Source organism: Mobula birostris, chromosome 8 (assembly GCF_030028105.1).
Source record: "Mobula birostris isolate sMobBir1 chromosome 8, sMobBir1.hap1, whole genome shotgun sequence".
In the NCBI taxonomy this organism is placed as follows: Eukaryota; Metazoa; Chordata; class Chondrichthyes; order Myliobatiformes; family Myliobatidae; genus Mobula; species Mobula birostris.
This window is the reverse complement of record NC_092377.1, coordinates 96,303,064-96,328,304: the sequence shown is the minus strand read 5'-3', so window position 1 is coordinate 96,328,304 and position 25,241 is coordinate 96,303,064. Positions and strand designations below refer to the sequence as shown.

The 25,241-nt window shown below is 43.4% G+C and overlaps 1 protein-coding gene across 9 annotated transcripts in view; it reads left to right on the top strand.

The window, feature by feature from the left end:
• dzank1 (double zinc ribbon and ankyrin repeat domains 1) overlaps nt 1–25,241 on the top strand; it is a 133,784-nt gene that overhangs the window by 13,467 nt on the left and 95,076 nt on the right. For 8 of the 9 annotated variants that reach the window (XM_072265723.1, XM_072265722.1, XM_072265727.1 and 5 more), the window contains 3 exons: nt 441–570; nt 17,120–17,219; nt 19,403–19,515. In XM_072265723.1, the coding sequence (XP_072121824.1) occupies nt 441–570; nt 17,120–17,219; nt 19,403–19,515 (343 nt within the window). The remainder of the gene's footprint in view (nt 1–440; nt 571–17,119; nt 17,220–19,402; nt 19,516–25,241) is intronic. The other variant, XM_072265731.1, reaches the window with a different exon arrangement.

The following is a 25,241-nucleotide window of genomic DNA, read 5'->3' as shown; positions in this document are numbered from 1 at the left end:
ATCTCTTAATCCCTCTTTGCCAGTATTGAATCAGCTTCCAACGCCCATTTAAACTGTGTGTTCCAGATGATAAGAATTTGCTGAGTGGAGAAAGAAACTCTCTTGATTCTTTAGATTATTATCTTAAAACTTTGTTCTCTGGTTATCAAGAAATCATTTCCCCCTATCTACGCCAGGATGTCTGAATGCTTGCATTAACCACATTTGCCTTCAGGAGAGCAAATCCATATTCTCTACTTTCTCCATAATCCTTGCACTGTTTTTCAATTTAATTTTATTTACCTATCCACTTTCTTTCTACAAGACATTGCACACTGTGCTGTGTTATATTTCAACATCATCTTACTTGGCCATTTCACGGCTTCCTCCTGCCTTAGTGTAGTATTCTACCATTTTTCTATTGTCATTCTAAATGTCTGTGTCATCTGCAAACTTTTTAGAGATGGCCGAGAGAGTGGTGTTGTGACTAAGGTGTTTCTTGTGGAGTATGTGCAGCCCAGCTCAGTAGAAGTGCTGGAGGATGATGAAGAGAATTTCCTCCAAGATTATAAAAAGGAGCTTTCCAGACAGGTGAGCACGTGTAGATGGGGACACTGGCTGGGTTTTACTCACAAAACGCTGGTTCAGAGTTTCTTGTTTCTTGTACGGTTTTGTAAAAAAAAAATAGACCCTTGGTGACACTGTTCCTTCCAGCTTTACTTTGCCATTTGTTTCTGATATTACTGTGATGTCACAATTAATATTATGTGGTTAGATAGCTATTCATATATTAGAGTATTGGAACAAGAATAGGTCATTCAGCCCCTTAAGCTTATTGCACTATTGGGTTATGGCTGATGTGTAACCCTGGAGACACAAGACTGAAGATACAGGAATCTGAATCAATGAACTAACTGCTGGAGGTACTTAGTGGAGGGAAATGAGCAGTTGACATTTCGGGTCAAGGCCCTTCTTCCGGACTGGCCCATTGAGATGGGTCCAAATGTCAGTTGTTCACTTCCCTCCACAGATGCTGCCTGACCCACTGAGTATCTTTGGAGTATTTTGATCTGCAAATCAAAGCCAAAGAGAAAGTTATTATCTAAGTACACAGATGTTACTGTTTACTACTTTGAGATTAATTTTCTCACAGGCCTTTACAGGAAACAAAGATCTACAATAGAATAACAACTATATATGAACGAAGACTGACAAGCAATCAATATGTAAAAGGAGCCAAACTGTGCAACTAAAAGTAATTCTGAGAGCATGAGCTGTAAAGAGCCCTTGAAAGGAAATCTAGCTTGTAGAATCAGTTCAGAATGGTGATGAGTGAAGTTATCCATGCTTCTTTAGGAGTTTGATGGTTGAAGATAATAACTGATCCTGGATATGGATCCAAGGGTTTCTGTACCTCCTGCCCAGTGGTAGTAGTGATGGGAGCATCATCCTGGAAGCTCCTCAGACAGGAGATAATATACTTCATCACCAGTCTTCATCATTCTGCATACAAGTGATGGTCACTGAAACAGGTTACCACACTCTTCTTGGTTATATGACATTCTGATTGATCCAACATCTACAGGCCCTCTGCAAAAAGTGCTTTCTGGTTTTATTCTGCTTGATCTAACTCTAATTTTCAGAATGTAAGAAGTAAACAATCTGTAAAATTGGGCCTGTATCCTTGATGGCGTTTAGATGAATGAAGGGGAATCTCATTGAAACTTATCAAATATTGAAAGGCCTAGATAGAGTGGGTGTGGAGAGGATGTTTCCTGTAGTGGGGGAGTCTAAGAACAGAGCTGAGGAAGAATTTCTTTAGCCAGAGAGTGGTGAATCAGTGGAATTCATTGTCAATAGGTACGTTTAAAGTGGAGTTTGTTAGGTTCTTGGTTAGTCAGGGCATCAAAGGTTATGGAGAGAAGACAGGAGAATGAGGGATAATAAATCAGCCATGATGGTATGGTGGAATGGGTTCGATGGGCCAAATGGCCTAATTCTGTTCCTACAGTATGTCTTATGGTCTTATGTAAAATAACTGATTGTAGAGAAAACAACTATAACAATTTCAACAATCAATGTTGCAAATTATTTTATTTAGTGATACAACTCAGTTCCGGCCCAACAAGCCTGTGCCACCCAGTTACACCCATGTAACCAATTAACCTACTAACCAGTACGTCTTTGGAATGTGGGAGGAAGCCAGAGCACCCAAAGGAAACCCATGTGGTCACAAGGAGAGCGTACAAACCCCTTGATGGGGATTTAACCCGGGTTACTGGTGCTCTACGCTATCATGCTGCATCCCCACAGGGATAAATTATGGGGGAGAAAAATCAAATAATGCTGAATCTCAGAGATATAATCTGATGTTCAGTTTAGTCAAAACAGAAATATAGCCTACAAAGATGGGCTAGATTACAGGGCCCGTTCATGGCTCTTGGCCAGTGACACACGTGGCATGAAGTATGTAGTAAGAGAGCAAATGTTGCTATCATAGAAACAAGTCATATTAACTTCTTGTAATTGAGCTAGCAGGCTTGGCACTACAAGTAAGAACAAACAGCCTGCTGGAATGTTTACGTCAAGATGAAAGAGCAAAAGACTTGCTCCTAAAGAATTGGCCTCTGCAGGTATGCAGGGAAAGGTGATAGGTTTGTGAACACAAAGTATCAGTAGAGGAAATGTGCCCTCTAATGTGCCTATTGATAATCATCCAGTGTACTGACCTGGGACAGGGGTCTCTCATTCTGGCTTGGTCAGGAAGTTACTGAAATGTTTGTAGGTTGGTCAGCATAACGCTCTTCCTTAATGTGTGACCTAAGAATTAGATCACACAGCTCACATGTATTTATGGTTTGGGTGTAATCATCATTCTAAGACTTCTGATTTTTAAGTCACCCCAGTACACTCTATCTGGATGGATTCCTTGCATATGCTCAGTCAAAACCACTAAACAAAGCAACTTAAATTTTAACAGGTTACTGGGGAATGCAGTGGGTGACTGAACAAATGGATTTAATTTGTATGGTGTATTTATAATGAGATTAACTTGGTATGTGTAGATTGTAACAGGTAGGAAGACCAGGGGCAAAATAGAATTATCTCATTCCTCCCCAAGTTCTGCTTCTTTGTGATGATAGAAGTACTAAAGGTTCTATTTGCTTTGTTTCTGCATCTCACTTAATAAAATAAGACCTTAGTTTTAACTGTTACTTTTATTTAACTATGTGGTTGTATTTTAGTTCCACCATTCAAAGATCTGTGGATGATAGTTTAGTGTGCTTAAAAACAAGCTACTGGAGAGATGTGGGTTCAGGCAGCATCTGTCTAGGGAAATGGACGGATTCCACCATTTGTGGCCTGTGTTGCTTCCACCTTTCCCTGCCCAGCTTCTATCGGCATTTCCTTTCTTCCCTTCTCTATCTACCACTAGTTTTCACCTGTAGCCACCTGTCACTTGCCAGTTCTTGTCCCAGCCCTCTCCCTTCTACTCTGAAGTCCTGATGAAGGGTCTATTCCAGAAACATTGACCATTCATTCATTTCCATAGATGCTGTCTGACTTGCTGAGTTCCTCTGGCATTTTGTGTGTGTTGCTTTGGATTTCCAGTATCTGCAAAATTTCTTGTGTTTATTATTCTGCAGAATTTTCCTATTCTTTCATGTCAATAGTCCATTTCCCTCTGCAGATGCTGCCTGACGCACTGAGTTCCTTTAGCAGTATATTGTTTGCTCCAGATTCCAGCTTGTCTTTAAAGTTCAAAATAAATTTATTATCAACCCACATAAAACCTTGAGATTCATGGCCCTGTAGTCACCCACAAGAAAATAAAGAAATACAGTAGAATCCACGAAAAACCATATGTAACAGACTGACAAGCACTCAATGTGTAAAAGAGGACACGACATGCAAATAATTAAAAAAATAAATGGGTAATACTGAGAACATGAGCTGTAGCACCCCTGAGAGTGAGTCTACAGGCTGTGGAGTCAGTTTAGCGCTGAGGCGAGTGACACCATCCAGGTTGGTTCAGGAGCTCAGTGGTTGTACGGCAGCAAATGTTCCTGAACCTGGTGGCCTGGGACCCGAGACCTCCTGTCCTATGGTAGTACCATATAGAATGGTTGTCCTATGGTTGTATGGGTACCATATACAACCCTGAGATTTGTCGTCTTTGCAGGCAGCCACAAAACAAAGGAGCATAATATAATTCATGACGAGCCCCACACAACAAAGACTGACAAGCATCTAATGTGTGAAAGAAGAACAAATTGTGCAAACAATAAAATAAAGAAATAATTACACAGAACGTGAACTGCAGAGTTCCCAGAAGTGAGTCCTCAGCCACGGAACTAATCCGGCACTGAGGCAAGTGAAGCTGGTCCAGGAGCCCAAAGGCTGCAGGGCAACAACTGCTCCCAAACCTCGTGGCTTGCAACCCAGGACTCCTGCACCACTTGCCTAATGGAGGCAGCAAGAAGAGAGAGAGACAGGTCAAACACAGGCAAACGGGTCAGGCGCAGGTGGGGGGGTCTTCCTGACACGGGGAAGCAGGCTGAACACCCTAGGCCTTGATCCCTTAATGTTTTTCATCTGACTTGGTGCTTACTAAACATCAGTTTATTTTTCACTCGGGCCTGATGTTGTAAGTCCGCCCCACTAACGGCAGCTGTACTTGCATTCATGAGAGTTCAGAGTGCCGAATCCTTCAGGAAATCACAAAAACACCAGGTCGTTTAGAAGCACACCTCCCAGGGGGAAATTACAGGGTGTGTACTGCAATGATGATAGTCCAGAAGAGATAGATTGAGGAGAATAGCCGGTAGTGTGTAAGCCACCTGCAGAAAGCCACCGTACGTCGCCACCACCATCTTTGGAAGTGGCAAGAAGCGGGAGATGGGTCCAATGCAGGCAGACAGGACGGGCTCAGGTGGGGGATCTTGACTGGCATGGTGGCTGAATGTTAGTTCGTTTTCCACCTCAGACCTCAACTTTAATCAGGCTTGAATTCTGCCTCTTGTGTCTTTAATGTACTATAGTGTAGCACCAGCCCATCATCAGATATAATATTTAAAAATTTTAGGTTCTATATATGGGGAAAAAAAAGAAAGACTCATTTAAAATTCAAGGTCTGAACCTACCTCAAAACACTTCACAGTCAATTAAGACATTTCTGCAATAGTGTGGAAAATAAGATGGCAAACTTGGTCCCATAATCAGTAGTGAACGTGGAAATGGTAAAAGGTCATTGCTTCCCTCAGCTTTGTTTAATGAACTCGTGCTTAAATTTTTCTCCCCACTTTGGCACCATACACGCCACACTTATAGTGGAAGTGAGTCCCATACTATAACCCTTAAGAATAATTTCTTCACATTATCTTCTCTCTTAAATGCCCCAGCTTTGCCTGAAATTACTTGATACCCACACCATAGAAACATAGAAAACCTACAGCACAATATAGCCGCTTCGGCCCACAATGTCGTGCTGAACATGTACTTAGAAATTACCTAAGATTACCCATAACCCTCTATTTTTCTAAGCTCCATTTACCTATCCAGGAGTCTCTTAAAAGACTCTATTGTATCCGCCTCCACCACCATCACCGGTAGCCCATTCCATGCACTTACCCCTGACATGGACCCGTGAGGGAGGAGCTGGCCAAAGTTGAGTGGAAAGATACCCTAGCAGGGATGACAGTGGAACAACAATGGCAGGTATTTCTGGGAATAATACAGAAGGTGCAGGATCAGTTCATTCCAAAGAGGAAGAAAGATTCTAAGGGGAGTAAGGGGTGACCGTGGATGACAAGGGAAGTCAAGGACAGTATAAAAATAAAAGAGAGGAAGTATAACATAGCAAGGATGAGCAGGAAGCCAGAGGATTGGAAGACTTTTAAGGAGGAACAGAAGATAACTAAAAAGGCAATATGGGGGAAAAGATGAGGTATGAAGGTAAGCTAGCCAAGAATATAGAGGAGGATAGTAAAAGAGGAAAAAATTAATTAAGACCAAAGTTTGGCCCTTGAAGACAGAAACAGGTGAAATTATGATGGGGAACAAGGGTCATTAAATTAGCTGATGATACCACAGTGGTGGGGCTCATCAGCAAAAATGATGAAACAATGTACAGGGAGGAGGTCAAACACCTAGAGAGCTGGTGCAGGGATAACAACTTGATGCTTAACGTCACCAAAACCAAGGAGATGATCGTCAATTTCAGACGGTCTCAGCCTGAGCCCACACCCCTCAGCATCAGCGGCTCCACAGTGGAGAGAGTGGAAAACATCAAGTTTCTTGGGGTGCAGATCTCGGACAATCTCACCTGGTCCAGGAACACCACTGGTATTGTGAAACAGGCCCAGCAGAGATTGCACTTTCTGAGGAAGCTTAAACAAGCATCACTCCCCACTAACATCTTAACTACATTCTACAGAGGCGTGGTTGAGAGTGTGCTGATCTTTTGCATCACAACCTGGTACTCCAGCTGCAGTGCTGTCGACAAAAAAGCCTTGCAGCGGGTGGTTGGGTGAGCAGAGAAGGTTATTGGGGTCTCCCTACCTTCTGTCCAAGACCTCTTTCAGAGTCGAAGCCTCCAGAAGACACGGTACATCATTAAAGACCCCTCACACCCTCTCCATGAACTGTTTGTTCTTCTGCCATCAGGCAAATGTTACTGGAGCATCAAAACTAAAACCACAAGGCTACTAAACAGCTTCCTCCCTCAGGCAGTCAGACTGCTAAATAGCTGCTCTACCTGACTCTGCTTTGGACACTTTTAACTTGCACTGGACACTTATAACTTGATTTTAACTGACATGTGGCTGTTGTGTTTTACTATTTATTGTTATGTTTATTATTTAGTGTTGCGTTTGTTATGTTATGATTGTACTGCTCCTGAGAAATGCTGTCTCATTCTGCCCTGCAGAGCTGATGTACGGTTAGAACGGCGATAAAGTTTTTTTGAATCTTTGAATCTTTAAAATGGCAGACGAGCTGAACAGGTACTTTGTTTGTGTCTTCACTAGTGAAGGCAGATCCAATCTCCCATATGTAATAGTAACCAGAGGACCTAGGGTAACAGAGAAACTGAAGGAAATTTGCTTTAGGCAGAAAATGATGTTGGGTAAACTGATGGGACTAAAGGCTGATAAATCCCCAGGGCCTGATGGTCTGCATCCCAGGGTACTTAAGAAGGTGGCTCTAGAAATCGTGGATGCATTGATAATCATTTTCCAATGTTCTATAGATTCAGGATCAGTTCCTGCGTTTTGGAGGGTAGTTAATGTTATCCCACTTTTTAAGAAAGGAGGGAGAGAGAAAACAGGCAATTATAGTGGTGAGGAAGATGCTAAAGTCAATTATAAATGATGAAATAGCAGCATATTTGGATAGCAGTAGCAGGGTAGGTCTGAGTCAGCAAGGATTTACGAAGGGGAAATCATGGCTGACTAATCTTCTGGAATTTTTTGAGGATGTAACTATGAAAATGGACATGGGAAAGCCAGTGGATGTAGTGTACCTGGACTTTCAGAAAGCCTTTGATAAGGTCCCACATAGAAGGTTAGTGGGCAAAATTAGAGGACATGGTATTGGGGGTAAGGACATGGATAGAAAATTGGTTGGCACACAGTAGTAGTGAGGTTGGGGATGGCATTAAACCGGAAATTAGAAATGCGTGCAATAAAGGAACAGCAGTTATAATGGGTGACTTCAATCTACATATAGATTGGGTGAACCAAATTGGGTGCTGAGGAAGAGGATTTCTCGGAATGTATGCTGGATGGTTTTCTGAACCAACATGTCGAGGAACCAACTAGAGAGCAGGCCATTCTAGACTGGGTATTGAGTAATGAGGAAGGGTTAATTAGCAATCTTGTCGTGAGAGGCCTCTTGGGTAAGAGTGACTATAATATGATGGAATTCTTCACTAAGATGGAGAGTGACATAGTTAATTGAGAAACAAAGGTTCTGAACTTAAAGAAGGGTAACTTTGAAGGTTTGATACATGAATTAGCTAAGATAGACTGGCAAATGATACTTAAAGGATTGATGGTGGATATGCAATGGCAAGCATTTACAGATCGCATGGATGAACTACAACAATTGTTTATCCCAGTTTGGCAAAAGAATAAACCAGGGAAGGTAGTGCACCCGTGGTAGACAAGGGAAATTAGGGATAGTATCAATTCCAAAGAAGAAACATAAAAATTAGCTAGAAAAAGCAGCTCACCTGAGGACTGGGAGAAATTCAGAGTCCAGCAGAAGAGGACAAAGAGCATACTTAGGAAAGGGAAAAAAGATTATGAGAGAAAACTGGCAGGGAACATAAAAACTGACTGTAAAAGCTTTTATAGATATGTGAAAAGAAAAAGATTGGTTAAGACAAATGTAGGTCCCTTGCAGTCAGAAACAGGTGAATTGATCATGGGGAACAAGGACATGGCAGACCAATTGAATAACTACTTTGGTTCTGTCTTCACTAAGGAGGACATAATTAATCTTCTGGAAATAGTAGGGGACCGAGGGTCTAGTGAGATGGAGGAACTGAGGGAAATGCATGTTAGTAGGGAAGTGGTGTTAGGTAAATTGAAGGGATTAAAGGCAGATAAATCCCCAGGGCCGGATGGTCTGCATCCCAGTGTGCTTAAGGAAGTAGCCCAAGAAATAGTGGATACATTAGTGATAATTTTTCAAAACTCTTTAGATTCTGGACTAGTTCCTGAGGATTGGAGGGTGGCTAATGTAACCCCGCTTTTTAAAAAAGGAGGGAGAGAGAAACCAGGGAATTATAGACTGGTTAGCCTAACATCGGTAGTGGGGAAAATGCTAGAGTCAGTTATCAAAGATGTGGTAACAGCACATTTGGAAGGTGGTGAAATCATCGGACAAAGTCAGCATGGATTTGTGAAAGGAAAATCATGTCTGACGAATCTCATAGAATTTTTTGAGGATGTAACTAGTAGAGTGGATAGGGAAGAACCAGTGGATGTGGTATATTTGAATTTTCAAAAGACTTTTGACAAGGTCCCACACAGGAGATTAGTGTGCAAACTTAAAGCACACGGTATTGGGGGTATGGTATTGATGTGGATAGAGAATTGGTTGGCAGACAGGAAGCAAAGAGTGGGAATAAACGGGACCTTTTCAGAATGGCAGGCGGTGACTAGTGGGTACCACAAGGCTCAGTGCTGGGACCCCAGTTGTTTACAATATATATTAATAACTTAGACGAGGGAATTAAATGCAGCATCTCAAAGTTTGCGGATGACACGAAACTGGGCGGCAGTGTTAGCTGTGAGGAGGATGCTAAGAGGATGCAGGGTGACTTGGATAGGTTAGGTGAGTGGACAAGTTCATGGCAGATGCAATTTAATGTCAATAAATGTGAGGTTATCCACTTTGGTGGCAAGAACAGGAAAACAGATTATTATCTGAATGGTGGCCGATTAGGAAAAGGGAGGTGCAATGAGACCTGGGTGTCATTGTACACCAGTCATTGAAAGTGGGCATGCAGGTACAGCAGGCTGTGAAAAAGGCGAATGGTATGCTGGCATTCATGGCAAGAGGATTCGAGTACAGGAGCAGGGAGGTACTACTGCAGTTGTACAAGGCCTTGGTGAGAACACACCTGGAGTATTGTGTGCAGTTTTGGTCCCCTAATCTGAGGAAAGACATCCATGCCATAGAGGGAGTACAAAGAAAGTTCACCAGATTGATTCCTGGGATGGCAGGACTTTCATATGATGAAAGACTGGATCGACTGGGCTTATACTCTCAGGAATTTAGAAGATTGAGGGGGGATCTTAGCGAAACGTATAAAATCCTAAAGGGATTGGACAGGCTAGATGTAGGAAGATTGTTCCCTATGTTGGGGAAGTCCAGAACAAGGGGTCACAGTTTGAAGATAGAGGGGAAGCCTTTTAGGACTGAGATTAGGAAAAACTTCTTCACACACAGAGTGGTGAATCTGTGGAATTCTCTGCCACAGGAAACAGTTGAGGCCAGTTCATTGGCTATATTTAAGAGGGCGTTAGATATGGCCCTGGTGGCTACAGGGGTCAGGAGGTATGGAGAGAAGGCAGGTACAGGGTTCTGAGTTGGATGATCAGCCATGATCATACTGAATGGCGGTGCAGGCTCGAAGGGCTGAATGGCCTACTCCTGCACCTATTTTCTATGTTTCTATGGTTATGTTTCTATGAAACAAAGTAGTGATTAACGGGTCTTTTTCAGAATGGCAGGCAGTAACCAGTGGGGTTCCGCAGGGCTCGGTGGTGGGACCACAGCTATTTACAATATATATTAATGATTCAGATGAAGGGATCAAAAGTAACATTAGCAAATTTGCAGATGACAAAGCTGGGTGACAGTGTGAAATGTGAGGAGGATGTTATGAGAATGCAGGGTGACTTGGACAGGTTGGGTGAGTGGGCAGATGCAGTGTAATATGGATAAATGTGAGGTTATCCACTTTGGTGGCAAGAACAGGAAGGCAGATTACTATCTGAATGGTGTCAAGTTAGGAATAGGAGAAGTACAAGATCTGGGTGTCCTTGTTCATCAGTCACTGAAAGTAAGCATACAGATACAGCAGGCAGTGAAGTAAGCTAATGGCATGTTGGCCTTCATAACAAGGGGAGTTGAGTATAGGAGCAAAGAGGTCCTTCTGCAGTTGTACAGGGCCCTGGTGAGACCCCAGCTGGAGTATTGTGTTCAGTTTTGGTCTCCAAATTTGAGGAAGGACATTCTTGCTATGGAGGGAGTGCAGCATAGGTTCACTGGGTTAATTCCAGCGATGGCGGGAATTTCACATGTTGAAAGATTGGAGCGACTGGGCTTGTATACACTGGAATTTAGAAGGATGAGAGGGGATCTGATTGAAACATATAAGATTATTAAGGGATTGGACACGCTAGAGGCAGGAAACATGTTCCCGATGTTGGGGGAGTCCAGAACCAGAGGCCACAGTTTAAAGATAAGAGATAGACCATTTAGAACGGAGTTGAGGAAAAACTTTTTCACACAGAGGGTTGTGGATCTGTGGAATGCTCTGCCTCAGAAGGCAGTGGAGGCCAATTCTCTGGATTCTTTCAAGAAAGTTAGATAGAGCTCTTAAAGATGGCGGAGTCAAGAGATATGGGGAGAAGGCAGGAGCAGGGTACTGATTGTGGATGATCAGCCATGATCACGGTGAATGGTGGTGCTGGCTTGATGGGCCGAATGGTCTACTCCTGCACCTATTGTCTATTGACATCTCCTCTGTACCTACTTCCAAGCACCTTAAAACTGTGCCCTCTCGTGTTAGCCATTTCAGCCCTGGGGAAAAAGCCTCTGACTATCCACACGATCAATGCCTCCCATCATCTTATATACCTCTATTAGGTCACCTCTCATCACTCCAAGGAGAAAAGGCAGAATTCACTCAACCTATTCTCATAAGGCATGCTCCCCAATCCAGGCAACATCCTTGTAAATCTTCTCTGCACCCTTTCTATAGTTTCCACATCCTTCCTGTAGTGAGGTGACCAGACCTGAGCACACTACAAGTGGGGCCTGACCAGGGTCCTATATAGCTCCAACATTACCTCTTAGCTCTTAAACTCAATTCTATGGTTCGTGAGGGCCAATGCATCGTATGCCGCCTTAACCACAGAGTCAACCTGCTTAGCAGCTTTGAGTGTCCTATGGACTCGGATCCCAAGATCCATCTGATCCTCCACACTGCCAAGAGTCTTACCATTAATGCTATATTTTGCCATCATATTTAACCTACCAAAATGAACCACCTCAAACTTATCTGGGTTGATCTCCATCTGAAACTTCTCAGCCCAGTTTTGCATCCTATTTATGTCCCGCTGTAACCTCTGAGAGCCCTCCACACTATCCACAACACCCCCAAGCTTTATGTCATCAGCAAATTTACTAACCCATCCCTCCACTTCCTCATGTAGGTCATCTATAAAAATCATGAAGAGAAGGGGTCCCATAACAGATCCCTGAGGCACACCACTCATGCAGAATATGACCCATCTACAAACATTCTTTGCCTTCTGTGGGCAAGCCAATTGTGGATCCACAAAGCAAGATCCCCTGGGATCCCATGCCTCCTTACTTTCTCAATAAGCCTTGTCTTTGCCTTATTAAATGCCTTGCTGAAATCCATAAACACCACATCTAGTGCTCTACCTTCATTAATGTGTTTAGTCACACCCCCTCAGAAAATTCAATCCGGCTCGTAAGGTACGATCTGCCTTTGACAAAGCCATACTGACTATTCCTAATCATATTATGCCTCTCCAATTGTTCATAAATTCTCCATCAACTTACCAACCACTGAAGTAAGACTTACTGGTCTATAATTTCCTGGGCTATCTCTACTCCCTTTCTTGAAGAAGGGAACAACATCTGCAACCCTCCAATCCTTCAGAACCTCTCCCATTCCCATTGATGATGCAAAGATCATCGCCAGAGGCTCAGCAATCTCCTCCCTTCCCTCCCACAGTAGCCTGGGGTGCATCCCGTCCGATCCCAGTGACTTATCCAACTTGATGCTTTCCAAAAGCTCCAGCACATCCTCTTCCTTAATGTCTATATGCTCAAGCTTTCCAATCTGCTGTAAGTCATCCCTACAACCGCCAAGATCCTTTTCCGTAGTGAATACTGAAGCCAAGTATGCATTAATTATCTCTGCTATCTCTTCCTGTTCCATACACACTTTTCCACTGTCACATTTGACTGGTCCTATTCTGTCACGTCTTATCCTCTTGCTCTTCACATACTTGTAGAATGCCTTGGGGTCTTCCCTAATCCTGTATGCCAAGGCCTTCGCATGGCCCCTTCTGGCTCTAGTTGGAATGTTTCTCTGCATTTTCTCTCAGTTCCTTTCACGCGTTGGGCACGTGGCCAAGTGGTTAAGACATCCGTCTAGTTATCTCAAGGTCGCTAGTTCGAGCCTCAACTGTGGCAACGTGTTAGTGCCCTTGAGCAAGGCACTTAACCACACATTGCTCTAGTCTGTGCGAGGAGTGGCGCCCCACACAGACTTCCAATCTGCGCCTTGTAAGGCATGAACATGCCCAATGCAGGCCTCTCATGGTCTGAGTCGACGTTCCTTCCTTCCTTTCAAAATCCTAGGAAAAAACGATAAGGAATTGTGTTTCAAAAATTGCAGGTTGATGCAAGTAGACAGAATAATGACTAGATGGGCGGAAGGGCCTGTTTCTGTGCTTTAGTGTGAATTTATGACTTTATTTATTCAGAGATATGCACAGAACAGGCCCCTCTGGCCTGATGAGCCACACCGCCCAGCAACCTATTTAACACTTGCCAAGTCACGGGACAATTTACAATGACCAATTAACTACCAACTGGTACATCTTTGGACTGTGGGAGGAAACCAGAGGGCTCAGAGGAAACCCAGACAGCTGGGGGGGGGGGGGGGGAATGTAGAAACTCCTTACAGACTCTGCTGGCATTGAATTCCGAACTTAGGAACACCCTGATCTGTAGTAGCATTTCATTGACATATTAACGTATTGCTGAAGTGTAAATCAGCTGGCTGGTGGTGTAGTGACTTCTGCACTGGACTTTGAGGGGAGTGGTCCCAGGTTCGAATCCGGCCGGCTTCTTTCACATTGAGTGTAGAGCTAGCAACTCAGCCTTGTTTAAAAAAAAACAGACATGCTAAAGAAAAGGCAAAGGTTGCTGCCTGATGCACCACGATGTGCGGAAAGAAAGAACAAAAACTTAAGTTTAAGTTATGTGAAAGATCTTGAAAGCTCTTCCTGAATGTGGAAGCTGTGGTTGGATTCGAAACGTCTTGAGACTTGAATTTTGCAGCCAGTTACTGTCAGAACAAACATTAAGGTCCCTTCTGACTAACGATGAACTCTGCCATGGACGGACCCAAGCCCGCCTGCGACGGGAGGAGGGCTGGGCATGGGGTTAGCAACCCCATCCTGTAAAAACCCAAAGGTACGGAAGCAATAACGGAAGCTCGAAAGACCTCATTCCATGGATCTTCGCCTAGAAGGCGTACAAAGTTGTGCGGTGAACAAGGAAGGGACAGGGCTGATCAACCTTCAGCTCAGGACAGTAGACTCTGGCGAGCTGCTGGAGCTGCTGTTGGCGGCCATTGCCCCGGTAATGATGATGAATCACGATGAAGCAATGAATCAATGTTAGTATGTTAACTAGAATGTGTTGCATTCTTTCCAGGTCTAATTTATCCTTTCCATGTTACATGACCACAAACAACACTCATTTCTCTGGATATGGTCCAGCAGGTTTTGTACATTAAGGATAAAATGTATTCCCAGTACACTCTAGTCTCCTAAAATTAAATGCTACCAATTATCTTAAATACTTAATGCACCATAGTGATTTATGTACATGGACCCTTAAAAAAACTTTGAACTTTGTTTCTATTTGCCTACCATTTATAAAATACTCAGACCAGTCCCTTTTGGCCACAATGGATATTGAGGCACCTAATTATTGAATTACTTCTGTCATCCTTTTTCCTTCAAGATTTGTTTTCATCATTACAGAAAATAAAGTGTTTGTGCAAGGCATGAATGCATATTTACATTTCCACATTAGCGATTATTAAACAGTTCAAATTTCTTTTAATGCTTAGTCACCGTCTAATTATGGTTCCCTTTAATTTCCTTGTATTAGGTTCTAAATGAATATTTCTGTAATTTCCCAGATTGCCTATCATATCTTAATGACCGGATAACCTAGCTTTAGGTTTGCTAAGAGATGAATGTGGGTCAGGAAACTTGGAAGAACTTTGTTGTTCTTCAGCACAATGCCTATCGATAAGGGGCAAGAACCTGGTCATCAGATGTGAGGTGCTCTCAGGGCTGCTGTACTTGGCACAGGTGTGGCCCGTCCCCTGCTTCTACAGCTCGGAAATCACCCGAGCTGTCCTCAGATTCGTCTGGGGATCCAAGATGGAGCGGGTGAGATGGACCGTCATGCACAAGTCCCTGGACAACGGGGGTAAGAATGTCCCCAATGTCGCACTCACCCTGATGGCCAGCTTCGTATGTGGCTGCATCAGGTTGTGTGTAGAGCCCAGGTATGTGGGCACCAAGTACCACTATGTGCCCAGGTTCTACCTGCCACCCTGGCTACGAAGGATGGGTCTAGCTCCACTCCCGCACACCACCCCAGTCAGCTGGTCGCTGCCGGCATATCTGTCCTACATAGAAAAGTTCTTCCAGGAGAACGCCTTTGACCACAGGGCCATCAGGCAGTGGTTGGCAAGTAATGTCCTGCAGGCACTGCAGGAGAAGGACGTGATGGACACAGTGGGGTGGTTCCCCGAGCAGACCGTCCAGTTCATCTGGCAAAATGCGTCATCGCCAGACCTCACCAACAGGCACCAGGACCTCGCCTGACTGGTGGTGAGAGGGGCCCTCCCAGTCAGATCCCTTCTGTACGCCCGGAACGTCGTCTCCGCACCCCACTGCCCACGGGAGGACTCCAGTGAGGAGTCTCTGACCCACCTCTTTGCACACTGTCGGTTCGCAGAGAGGGTGTGGAGGAGGATGGACGGGCTAGTGTCACGTTTCATCCCCAGCAACTGCGTAACAGAGGACTCTCTGATCTATGGGCTGTTCCCGGGGACGCACACGGAGACCAACATCCGGAGCTGCTGGCAGATCATCAACTCGGTGAAAGACGCTCTTTGGTCGGCCTGAAACTTGATGATCTACCAGCACATGGAGATGTCTGTGGGAGAATGCTGCCGACTGGCACATTCTCGGCTGCAGGAGTACGTGCTGAGGGACGCACTGAAACTCGATGCAGCCACCGCAAGGGCGCGGTGGGGAAGGACCACAGTATAGGTTTCTCCACCCGTGGGAGTGGGAGGGGTCAGGTGGCGAGGAGTATACCCCTCAACAATGATGTGGTAAGGTGAACAACTGGAGTACCACGTGGGTGGCCATAAGTATGGACATGTACAGACTATGATGGAAATGTATGTAAAGGATGGGAAGTTATTGAATGGTTTAGTGTATATATTTATTTTTGAATAAAGCATATTTTGAAATTTTAAAAAAATGCCTTGGGCTATTTCAAAAAGCCAAACGGGCTGTGGTTGAAGATGTCATTGGAAACTTGGCACTTCCAGCAGTGCACCACTCTCTCTGCAAGGGCACTGGAGTTGTATGTTTAAGTTACTTGCTTGGTATTTAAACCTGCCACCTTCCAAGCAAGAGATGGCAAGGGATGGTAGCAGCAGTGAGCAGTGGGGAGGTCTGGTAGAGGCAGTGCACTCCAGTGGACTTGTGAAGACATTACAATAGTCTGCACTCCTTATAGGCAGTTCTAAAGAATATCAAAGATCACAGAGGACAAAATGAGGTGGATGCAGCCAAGTCCATCACAGGCAAAACCCTCCCCACCACTGAGCATCGAATACCAAGGGCCCCACCATCCAGGCCATGCTCTCTTCTCACTGCTGCCACTGGGAAGGAGGTACAGAAGCCTTAGGCCCCAGACAGTCAGGTTCAGGAATGGTTATTACCTTTCAGCCATCAGACTCCCGAATCAGCCTGGGTGACTTCACTTACTTCAACTGATTACACAACCTATGGACTCATTTTCAAAGACCCGACGCTCATTTTCTATGTATTATTTATTTATTTATTTATTATCGTTTTTTTGTATTTGCAGTTTGTCTTTTTTTTTGCACATTGGTTGTTTGTCAATCTTTCTGTGTAGTTTTTCATTGATTCTGTTGTATTTCTTTGCTCTACTGTGGATCCCTGCAAGAAAGCGAATCTCATGGCGACATATATATGTATTTGATAATAAATTTATTTTGAACTTTGAAAATTGGAGCCCATCTGCACACACCCTTTGTCAATGATGAGCCTAGTCACCCGAGCAGTGTAGGAAAATGTGAAACTATGCAAAAATGTGAGTCCCTCCTTCAGAAAACAAAAAGAAAATGGTGAACATTTGTACAAGAATATAACTGCAGTTTATCTTTATTGCTGTGGTCTATTAACTTAATGTTCCTATAAAAATGCTCTCCTCCTCATCCACCTATGTAAGTTAGCTGTCCGGTTTCCATACACTGTGACCCCATACTGCCGACAAATCATCTTTGCATTCTTAGGAAACTCCGGAGAAGTTGTCATTTCCGTCAGTGGAACTTCACCCAGCTTTAAACAAGGAAAGCAGCCTTGCCTGGGAGGAAGCAACTCAAAAGAGTCAAGGTAGGCAGTCTGGGCATGTCCAGTCTGATGCTTGAGTACTTTATTATTGCAGTGGCAAAAATATGTTGATAGGTAAATGCAGTGTGCTGTAAACAGTTTTAAACACTTTTCATATGCTACTTAATTTGTAAATACATGCTGGTATTTATGTATTCTCATTTTATTTCATGTCTGTCCTTTAGCCTCCAACTTAATATATTAAGTAATTCTTTATTTTTTAGAATTGTTGCATGTTCTTGGTTTTCATTGCATGTTGTGCCAACAATGCAAATTCCTAATACACAAAAATATAGGGCAAATAAAGACCCTTGATGTAAAGTAGCCAATGAATGGATACAGTAAAATTAGACAAGATAGAAGCTGGAAGTGCTGGAAGGAGAAATGATATCTCATCCAGGTGAAATACTTACAGGGTTGCTAAAAGAAGTAAAGGCAAAGATGACCAAAATTTTGCTCTGCTGATACAGGACTGCATGACTGATAAAGTTGTATTGTTTTTCCAAAGAAAAGTAGAGAAATAAACTTGGAATCTAGATTAGACTAACAATAAGGCTGGTTGTACTTAGAATAATATGAGTTGAAGAATAGAAGCCACAAAGGTTAGTCAAGAGCAAATCATGTTCAAAATTTGAGTTCTTTTGGAATATAAAGAGAGCGAATTGGTGAAAGGAATGTGGAAGATGAGTTTCAAGAGGCTTTTGATAAAAGTACTATGTAATAGGTCTGTTAGCAAAGCCAGGCACTGTATTGGCGGCTTGGTTAAGATACTATAAGCAGAGAATACTGGTGAATATTTGGGATGTTTAGCTCAGTTCATATAAACTAAAAAGTTTGCCTTCTCAACACCTTCCCACAAGCCAGTAGTTCACATCTCAGCAGCCCCCATGCCTTAATCCAACATGATTCATGATCCAGTGGCCTGCTGTCCCAACTAATACCCCATCACCATTTCATGAACTATATTTAGAAGTTGTTGCCTTCTGCTTACTGTATAACGGCTAAAAGCATCGAGAGGCCTTTGAACACCTTCTGACTGATAATGAAGCAGGCTCCTCTGAAGGCCTGATTCTACAGGAGTGGCCACACTCTTCTCTAGGCACCTTATGGACCAAAGCAAATCCCTCTGCATCCCTGGCACCTCCAGATATCAATGCATCGAATACCTGAAATACCACAAAAAAAATCGTGGTCTGCAGTTTTGCATGCTTTTCCTAACCCTGACTGTCTATCTTTTTGAGAGCAATCAGGTACATTAGGTAACTGTAATTACTCCAACCTTAGAACCTTGCGTTCATCAAGCAAGGTCCTAAAGTGTGAAATTCTTTACCCAAACCACTCCACTGCCCTTTCATCCTTTTAAGACATTCCCATAAAGCTACTGCTTCAAACAAACTATTGGACATCCGTTTAATGTGTGATCTGATATAAGTTTTGTTTTCCAGTGAAACCACTTGGTGTTTTAAAACTGTCATGCGTTGTTGATGCTTTGAGTGGGGTGGTGTGGAACACATTTATGGGCAAACTGGCTAGACTAACTGGTCTGCTTTGATGATTTAAGTTCTGTATATGAGATTTCACTCTGCTAAGTATATTCTACTTTTGACTTGTATACATAGGATCACTTTACTATAGTTTGTAACTTCTCCAGGGTCTTTGTTATCCAGCCTTACTCTTCTCTCAGCTGTCATAAGACCACAGGACATAGGAGCAAAATTTTAGCTATTCGGCCCATGGAGTCTGCTCCACCATTCCATCACAGCTGATTTATTATCCCTCTTGACCGCATTCTGCTGCCTTCTCCCCACAGCCTTTGATTTCCTTACTAATCAAGAACCTATCAACCGCCACTTCAAATATGAGGAGCTCTATGGCTTTACATTCCTTCTCATATTACTCCCTGCTGAAATCATCGGAAAGTAATATTGGATGAGGTGTAAAACTGGCATTCCACAAACTACATGGGTTTCCTACAATGAATTGTGTTAAAATTGTCCCCATATACAGGCAAAAGACTTGAAAAGAATTAATCATGTTTAGTGATAAAAGCTTATAATTTGAAATTTGCTGAAAAGTCCCAATAATTTACTTGTTTAGGAAAGAACTAAGTTAGAATGTCAAGTTAGTTATCCACCCCAGTTATAGATGGGAGCTGTGATCACATATTCATCATTACTTATTACCAGAACTGAAGATAGATGGCAGCAATCATCACAAATCATTTAAGAGCCCACGATTCCTGAACAGTCCTCTAGGAGCCCAGGTCTCTGAATGTGAGCCTCAGTCACACAGATTGCAGGTAAATACTCAGTCACTTTTAGAAAAAGAGAGTATTATCCTACTGTTAAGGATCCTTGAGAGAAATTTCTGTCAAGGACAATTGAGTAGATTATTTTCTTGATACATAACTATCAACTAGTTTACAGCCTTAAAATCTTTGATATTATAATTCACAGGGGTTTTCTTTTCGATCATATTGATTGTCTTAGTTGACAACTGTAATGTTTAGTTGTCATGGGTCAAAACTTTGTGGTCATAATCCCAGAAACTGCTAGTGTTCCACTAACAGTGTTGTGAGAGTACTTTAATGATAGTGTGCAAAACCAGAAGGAACATGATCAAAAATCAAAGGAGAAGGCATTATTGCCACCGTCTTAAGGACAATTAGGATTGTTCAAGGACCATTGACATCACTAGTAATGTCTACCATGAATGGAAAAAAGATGTTGATGTTGAATTTCTTTTATATTAACAGGGAAATATCCCAGGCGGGCATCCAGAATCTAGGGTTTCCCAGAAATCTGGATGAAATTAATAGCATATAAATATTTTATACTGGATTCCTAACCTGATTTCCAAACTGATCAATCAGCTATTTTCTAATCAGAGTGGAAAGCTTGCACTGTGAAGCCAAATATGAAAAGTGGAGAAGAGGGAGCGGGGTGCTCACTGTTAGGGCAGTGAGTGTGAGGTGGGGATAGACTGCTAATTTACAAGAGAGGACGGTCAGGGTCTCCACAGCAAGGTGAGAAACACTGGGGGTGAGATTATGATATGTGAAGAGGCCATATTCTGGGTGCTTATGCTGGAGAGTATAGGCACTGATTTCATTCAGTGGGGAGGTACTGCTATGGAAGAAGAGACGTAGCTGGATTTTTTTTTTACAAAAGTACTCTTACTACAAATTCAAACCACTACACTAATGTGCAATCATATTACAAAACAAAAGACCAGACAAATCATTGCTAATATATACTAAACTAGCACATCCCCTTCCTCATCATCCTTTTAGCCATGGATGCTGGGTGCTCTTTTTCAACAGCTACCCGGGCACATACATACCCCCAGAACACTACCAAGCAGTCAGCCTGGTCAGAACCCTCTGCCACCTGCATTCAGGACCCACGGATAGCTATCTTAGCCAGCCTCCAAAGCAGGTTAACTAGGGCATCCTGCCCATTCCTTACTGGTCAAAGATGAAGTTTGGTCAGAAGCGCAGCTGGAAGGTGAGGAGCGGTCTCCTCAGATATATGAATAGGGACTGCAGCCTTGCACACTCCATATGCATCCGGTACACAGTCTCTTCCAACCCACAGAAGCGACAGGTGGCTGGGAGATCTGTGTATGAACTCAGAAACCTGTTGTAGGGCACCACTCTATGCAGCACCCACCACCCCAGGTCCCCAGTGTGCAAGGGAGAGATGGTAGATGATTATACAGGTTAGAGGCAAGGGTCAAGAGATAGTGGAGGTTGGAACGAGCTGAAGTGAGAAGGAAACCCAGTAAACTTGTTACTTCCAGACCTAGCACTGCTGCTCTTTCTGGCATATGCGTGGTGGTTGTCCCTCATGTCCAACGATGACAGTGAAACCTGTGCGGGGGAGTTTTGAAAGTGGAAAAGCCGTTGCACTGGGACAGTTCCACTCTCTCACCCTCAGAAAGTCTGGACCCGGCGGTATGAACAAATGTCACCAACTGGGGGTCTTTCTTGGTAACCATGGCGTCTTTTATGTCTTGTCATGCCCATTGCTCTCCGCGGAGCGTTACAGAACCGCCTTCCTGAATGTTAGATCGCACTGTCGATCTCATCCGCCCAGTTCGCAGGAGCTAAATTTGCATGCTAAAACAGGCATGTCCCTATCTAGCCGGCGGTCTCTGGCATACACATGTCATGTGGATGTGGTCTTTCTTTCCTGGTTTCCCAAGGCCCAGGAGATGTGAAGAAAATGGGGCCTTGGATACTTTGACTGACTGACTGTATAGATCAGCCATCACCATCGGTCCTCAGCTGCACACTCACCATGCCTACTAGTGTCTTGTTCAATGTGGAAGTGGAATTGGACCCTTGTCCCTGTTTTAGCACTTGATGTATGTACAGGTGTAGAAACAGATTCTGATTAGAGCTTTATTGTCATTGCTAAGATCAAAGGGATTGCTGTGGTGCTCCGTTCAGTGCAAAACAGCAGACTGACAATCCAGTTACTAAAAGCACAATGACCGAGTTAGTTAGCGTGACATCTAAGTTACAACTGAATTCAAAACAAACAAAAAAGCACGAGATCCTTTTTCGAAAACAAACAATTCTAAAATTAAAAGAAACTGTGGCTGCCCCATTCAAGTGGTGCACTTGCCCATGTTATAAAATAGTGATTAAGTATGAAATAGCATCAAGAATTATGCCCATGTATTGCACGTAGAGATTGTCCATAGTGCCTGCAGACTATGGACAGGTGGGTGGGGGTTGCATTGTTCAGTTGCACGACAGCTCTGTTTGTCAGTCTGGCTGTCCGTGCAGAGATGTTTCTGTATCTCTTGCTAGATGCTGGGAGATTGACCAGGGGATAACTTGGGTGGGATGAGTCCATTGCGATTTTGAAGCCTGCTGTATACATTGTGAGTTGTAGATAGTTACCATATCCAGTAGTTGTGTCCCAGTGATGTTCTATGCAGTCGTGATCATTTGCTTAAGTGGTTTTTGGGTTGATCTTGTTGCAGCAGGTGTACCATGATATCAAGCAGCAGTCAGTATGCTTTCAATTACACATCAGTATAAGTTTACCAGCAGCTTTAGGGACAGATTTGCATTCTTTAAACACCTTCCCTTCTATCAAGGAGATGTTAGTGGTCCATGAGAACTCCTTTGTGATGTTCACTCCCAAGAATTTAAAGCTGGACATCCTTTCCACTGCTTTACCGTTTAAGAGTAGTGGAGCTTGTTCATATCTTCTTGATTTTCTGAAATTGATAATAATTTCTTCGGTTTGATGTTGAGTGAAAGGTTATGGTTATTGCAGCATTCAGACATAAAACTTGAAAGTGCTGATAAGTCATGTGCTGGGCTGTTAACTGTGCCTTCCTCTGCAGATGCTGCCTAACCCAGGGTGTACTTCCAGCTTTAAGTTTATCTCCAGCATCTGCAATACTTTGCTTTTGGAATGTAACCATTTGTTTTCTACCTGACAGCATAGAATAAAAATAAATCATGCAGAAGACAGCAAAAAGATTTGACTTTGCATCTTATGAATCCTGGTGCTTTTGCAATCCAAAGTGTCTCTGGAAGTCAAGAACTTGTAAGACTTGTGGCTTTTTTAAAACTAATTTTTTATTGCATCACCAACAAATTACATTCAATACAACCACTTGCCAATTACATTTTGACTGTTTAACCCAGCCACCCTCAACCTTCTTCACCACCCCCTCCACCTTTTCCTCATCTCCACCCCTCCACCCCTCTCCCCCCTCCACCCCTCTCTCCCCTCCACCAACCAACCGAATAGTAGTGCATTCACAGACAAAGCATTCCTATTTTAACAAAAGATGTTTTAAGTTAGATATCAAATTTGTGTTTGGCGGTGCATCATTTACTCCTGCTGATGAAAGTTCCAGGTAAGAAATGTCCAAAAAGCTCCGAAGCCAGTGAGTATTTGAAATATCATGGGGAGGTTTCCAACGCTGGACTACAATCTTCTTAGCTGCAGTCAGGCCTGTCAGCCAGACTTTGCGTGTTTTTTCCGTAAGGGAAAGGTGGGAGCCATCATTTAGAAGATGTACAGTGGGGTCCATTGGTAATTGTACCCCCGTTAGTTCTGTAAGAGTACTGATAACCTTCCCCCACAAACCAAAAACCCCTGGACATTCCCATACAACATGTATAAAAGAGCCAATGGTTCCGTGGGGGCAAAATGAGCAATACGGGTCAGGAACCAGTCCCATTCGATGTCTAATTATCAGTGTTAAATATGCTCTATGACAAAATTTCAAGTGTATATACCAATGATTTGGGCTTTTCGAAGCACCGGCAGCATTATCCCAAATCGCATCCCAGTCTAAGTCTTGTCCCAATTCATGGCTTATGAAGTGTTACAAGCACAAGGAAGACAAAGGGAGAAACATGGAGAGAAGGAATGAAGAGGGAAAGAGCGGGGTAAGTCAGCTTAAGGGAAAAAGAGAACTGAGAGTGAACGAAAATGATCTGATCTTCTTGTATTAGATCGCTGATCTCGTTGAAATTCTAACGAATAACAGTTGACCAACTAAGTAGCCAGATTCAAATAACGTAACTCCCAAGAAGTTTCCAGAAAAATGCAGAGGCGACCGAAACCAATAAAAACCTCTCTGAGCAATCACATGTTTATAGGTGAATATATAAAAATACAAACAAATGTAAGAAAGTTAAACTCAAGAAAAATAACAGCTCTACAGCCCAATTCAACATCTGTAAAGGCACAACATTAATTCTCAGGTTCTTCCATCTAGGAGGTTTAACTCCCTTACAGGAATTACTAACCTGATGCCAGATTACACCCCAAATGAATTGTGAGTCTAAGGCAGGGGTCCCCAACCTTTTATATGCCATCGACTCCTCCCATTAACTGAGGTGTCCGTGGACCCCAGGTTGGGAAGGGATAAATAAAGGATCATATTGCTTTTGACAAGGTTGGCAGTTCAGCCTATCAAATCTATGCTAGCTCTTAGAGCAATTGCATTAGTCCCATTCTTCCACTTAATTTTATTCAAGCTGGTCTCCCTCACTAGTTCCTTGAGGTTGTCGAAGGTAGTGGGATAAACTCCCACCACCTATTAAATGCTTCCAATGGCGTGCCTCTCAAATAGTCTCCAACAATCAAGTCCAGCTCCTGGCCTTCCGTGTGTGGCTTAGCTACTAAGCCCAGCTGAACAGTTTCTACTGACAAGAGAAGGGGCAAAGGCAGGTTACTCGTGCCTTAAACCAGTCACTTTGGATAGATACAGCTTGTCAGCTATGTTTGGCAGCTCATCCAGGGGAAGGAAATTCTCAAACCTCCGCTGCCCTGCAGCTATTCCCACTCATGGGGAAGGCTTTGGGAGTAAACCCCGAGGAAAAAATTCAGAGCTAGAGTCCTTAAGGCAGTCCTGTGTTGAGTTTATCGCTGACTGGCAATTCCCTTTGGATTCATCAGCTGCGTGATGAGGGGGAGCTTGCTGCATGGGCAACAGCTTGCACTCCATGTCATACTACCCTGCCATGGTTATCACGTAGGCAGCTAGGATGTGTCTGAACAATGGAGAGCCTCAGGTTTCCTTCACTGGACACTTAACTTCAACCTCCTACTTCTCCTGCCACCCACCTACACTCAGAGCAAAGCAGCAGCCAGTTAACCAGCCAGCATGTGGAGGAAACAGAACATCTCACCCAGTCGCAGGGAGAGCCTGCCAACTCCACACAGACAGCATCTAAGGTCAGGATCAAAACTGGAGCTGTGCAGAATTTGCTGTGCTAATGTATGCTCTTCAGAAATTAGGACACACCAATGAACAGTGCAGATTACAAAGGTTCATAAACAGTGTGGGAGTAAAAAGGAAAAATTGGCAGATGAATTTGAGTGTGGGGAAGAGAATCGTCCCCTGTGGGTTCAAAGACAAATTGGAGTATTTGGGGAAAGCAAGGGTATGCAGAAGAGTGTATAAGGTAAGCAGAAATCATTAAAAAAAAAAGCACAACCACAAAAGATAATCTGAGAGGTTATGAGAAGATCTTGCATAAAG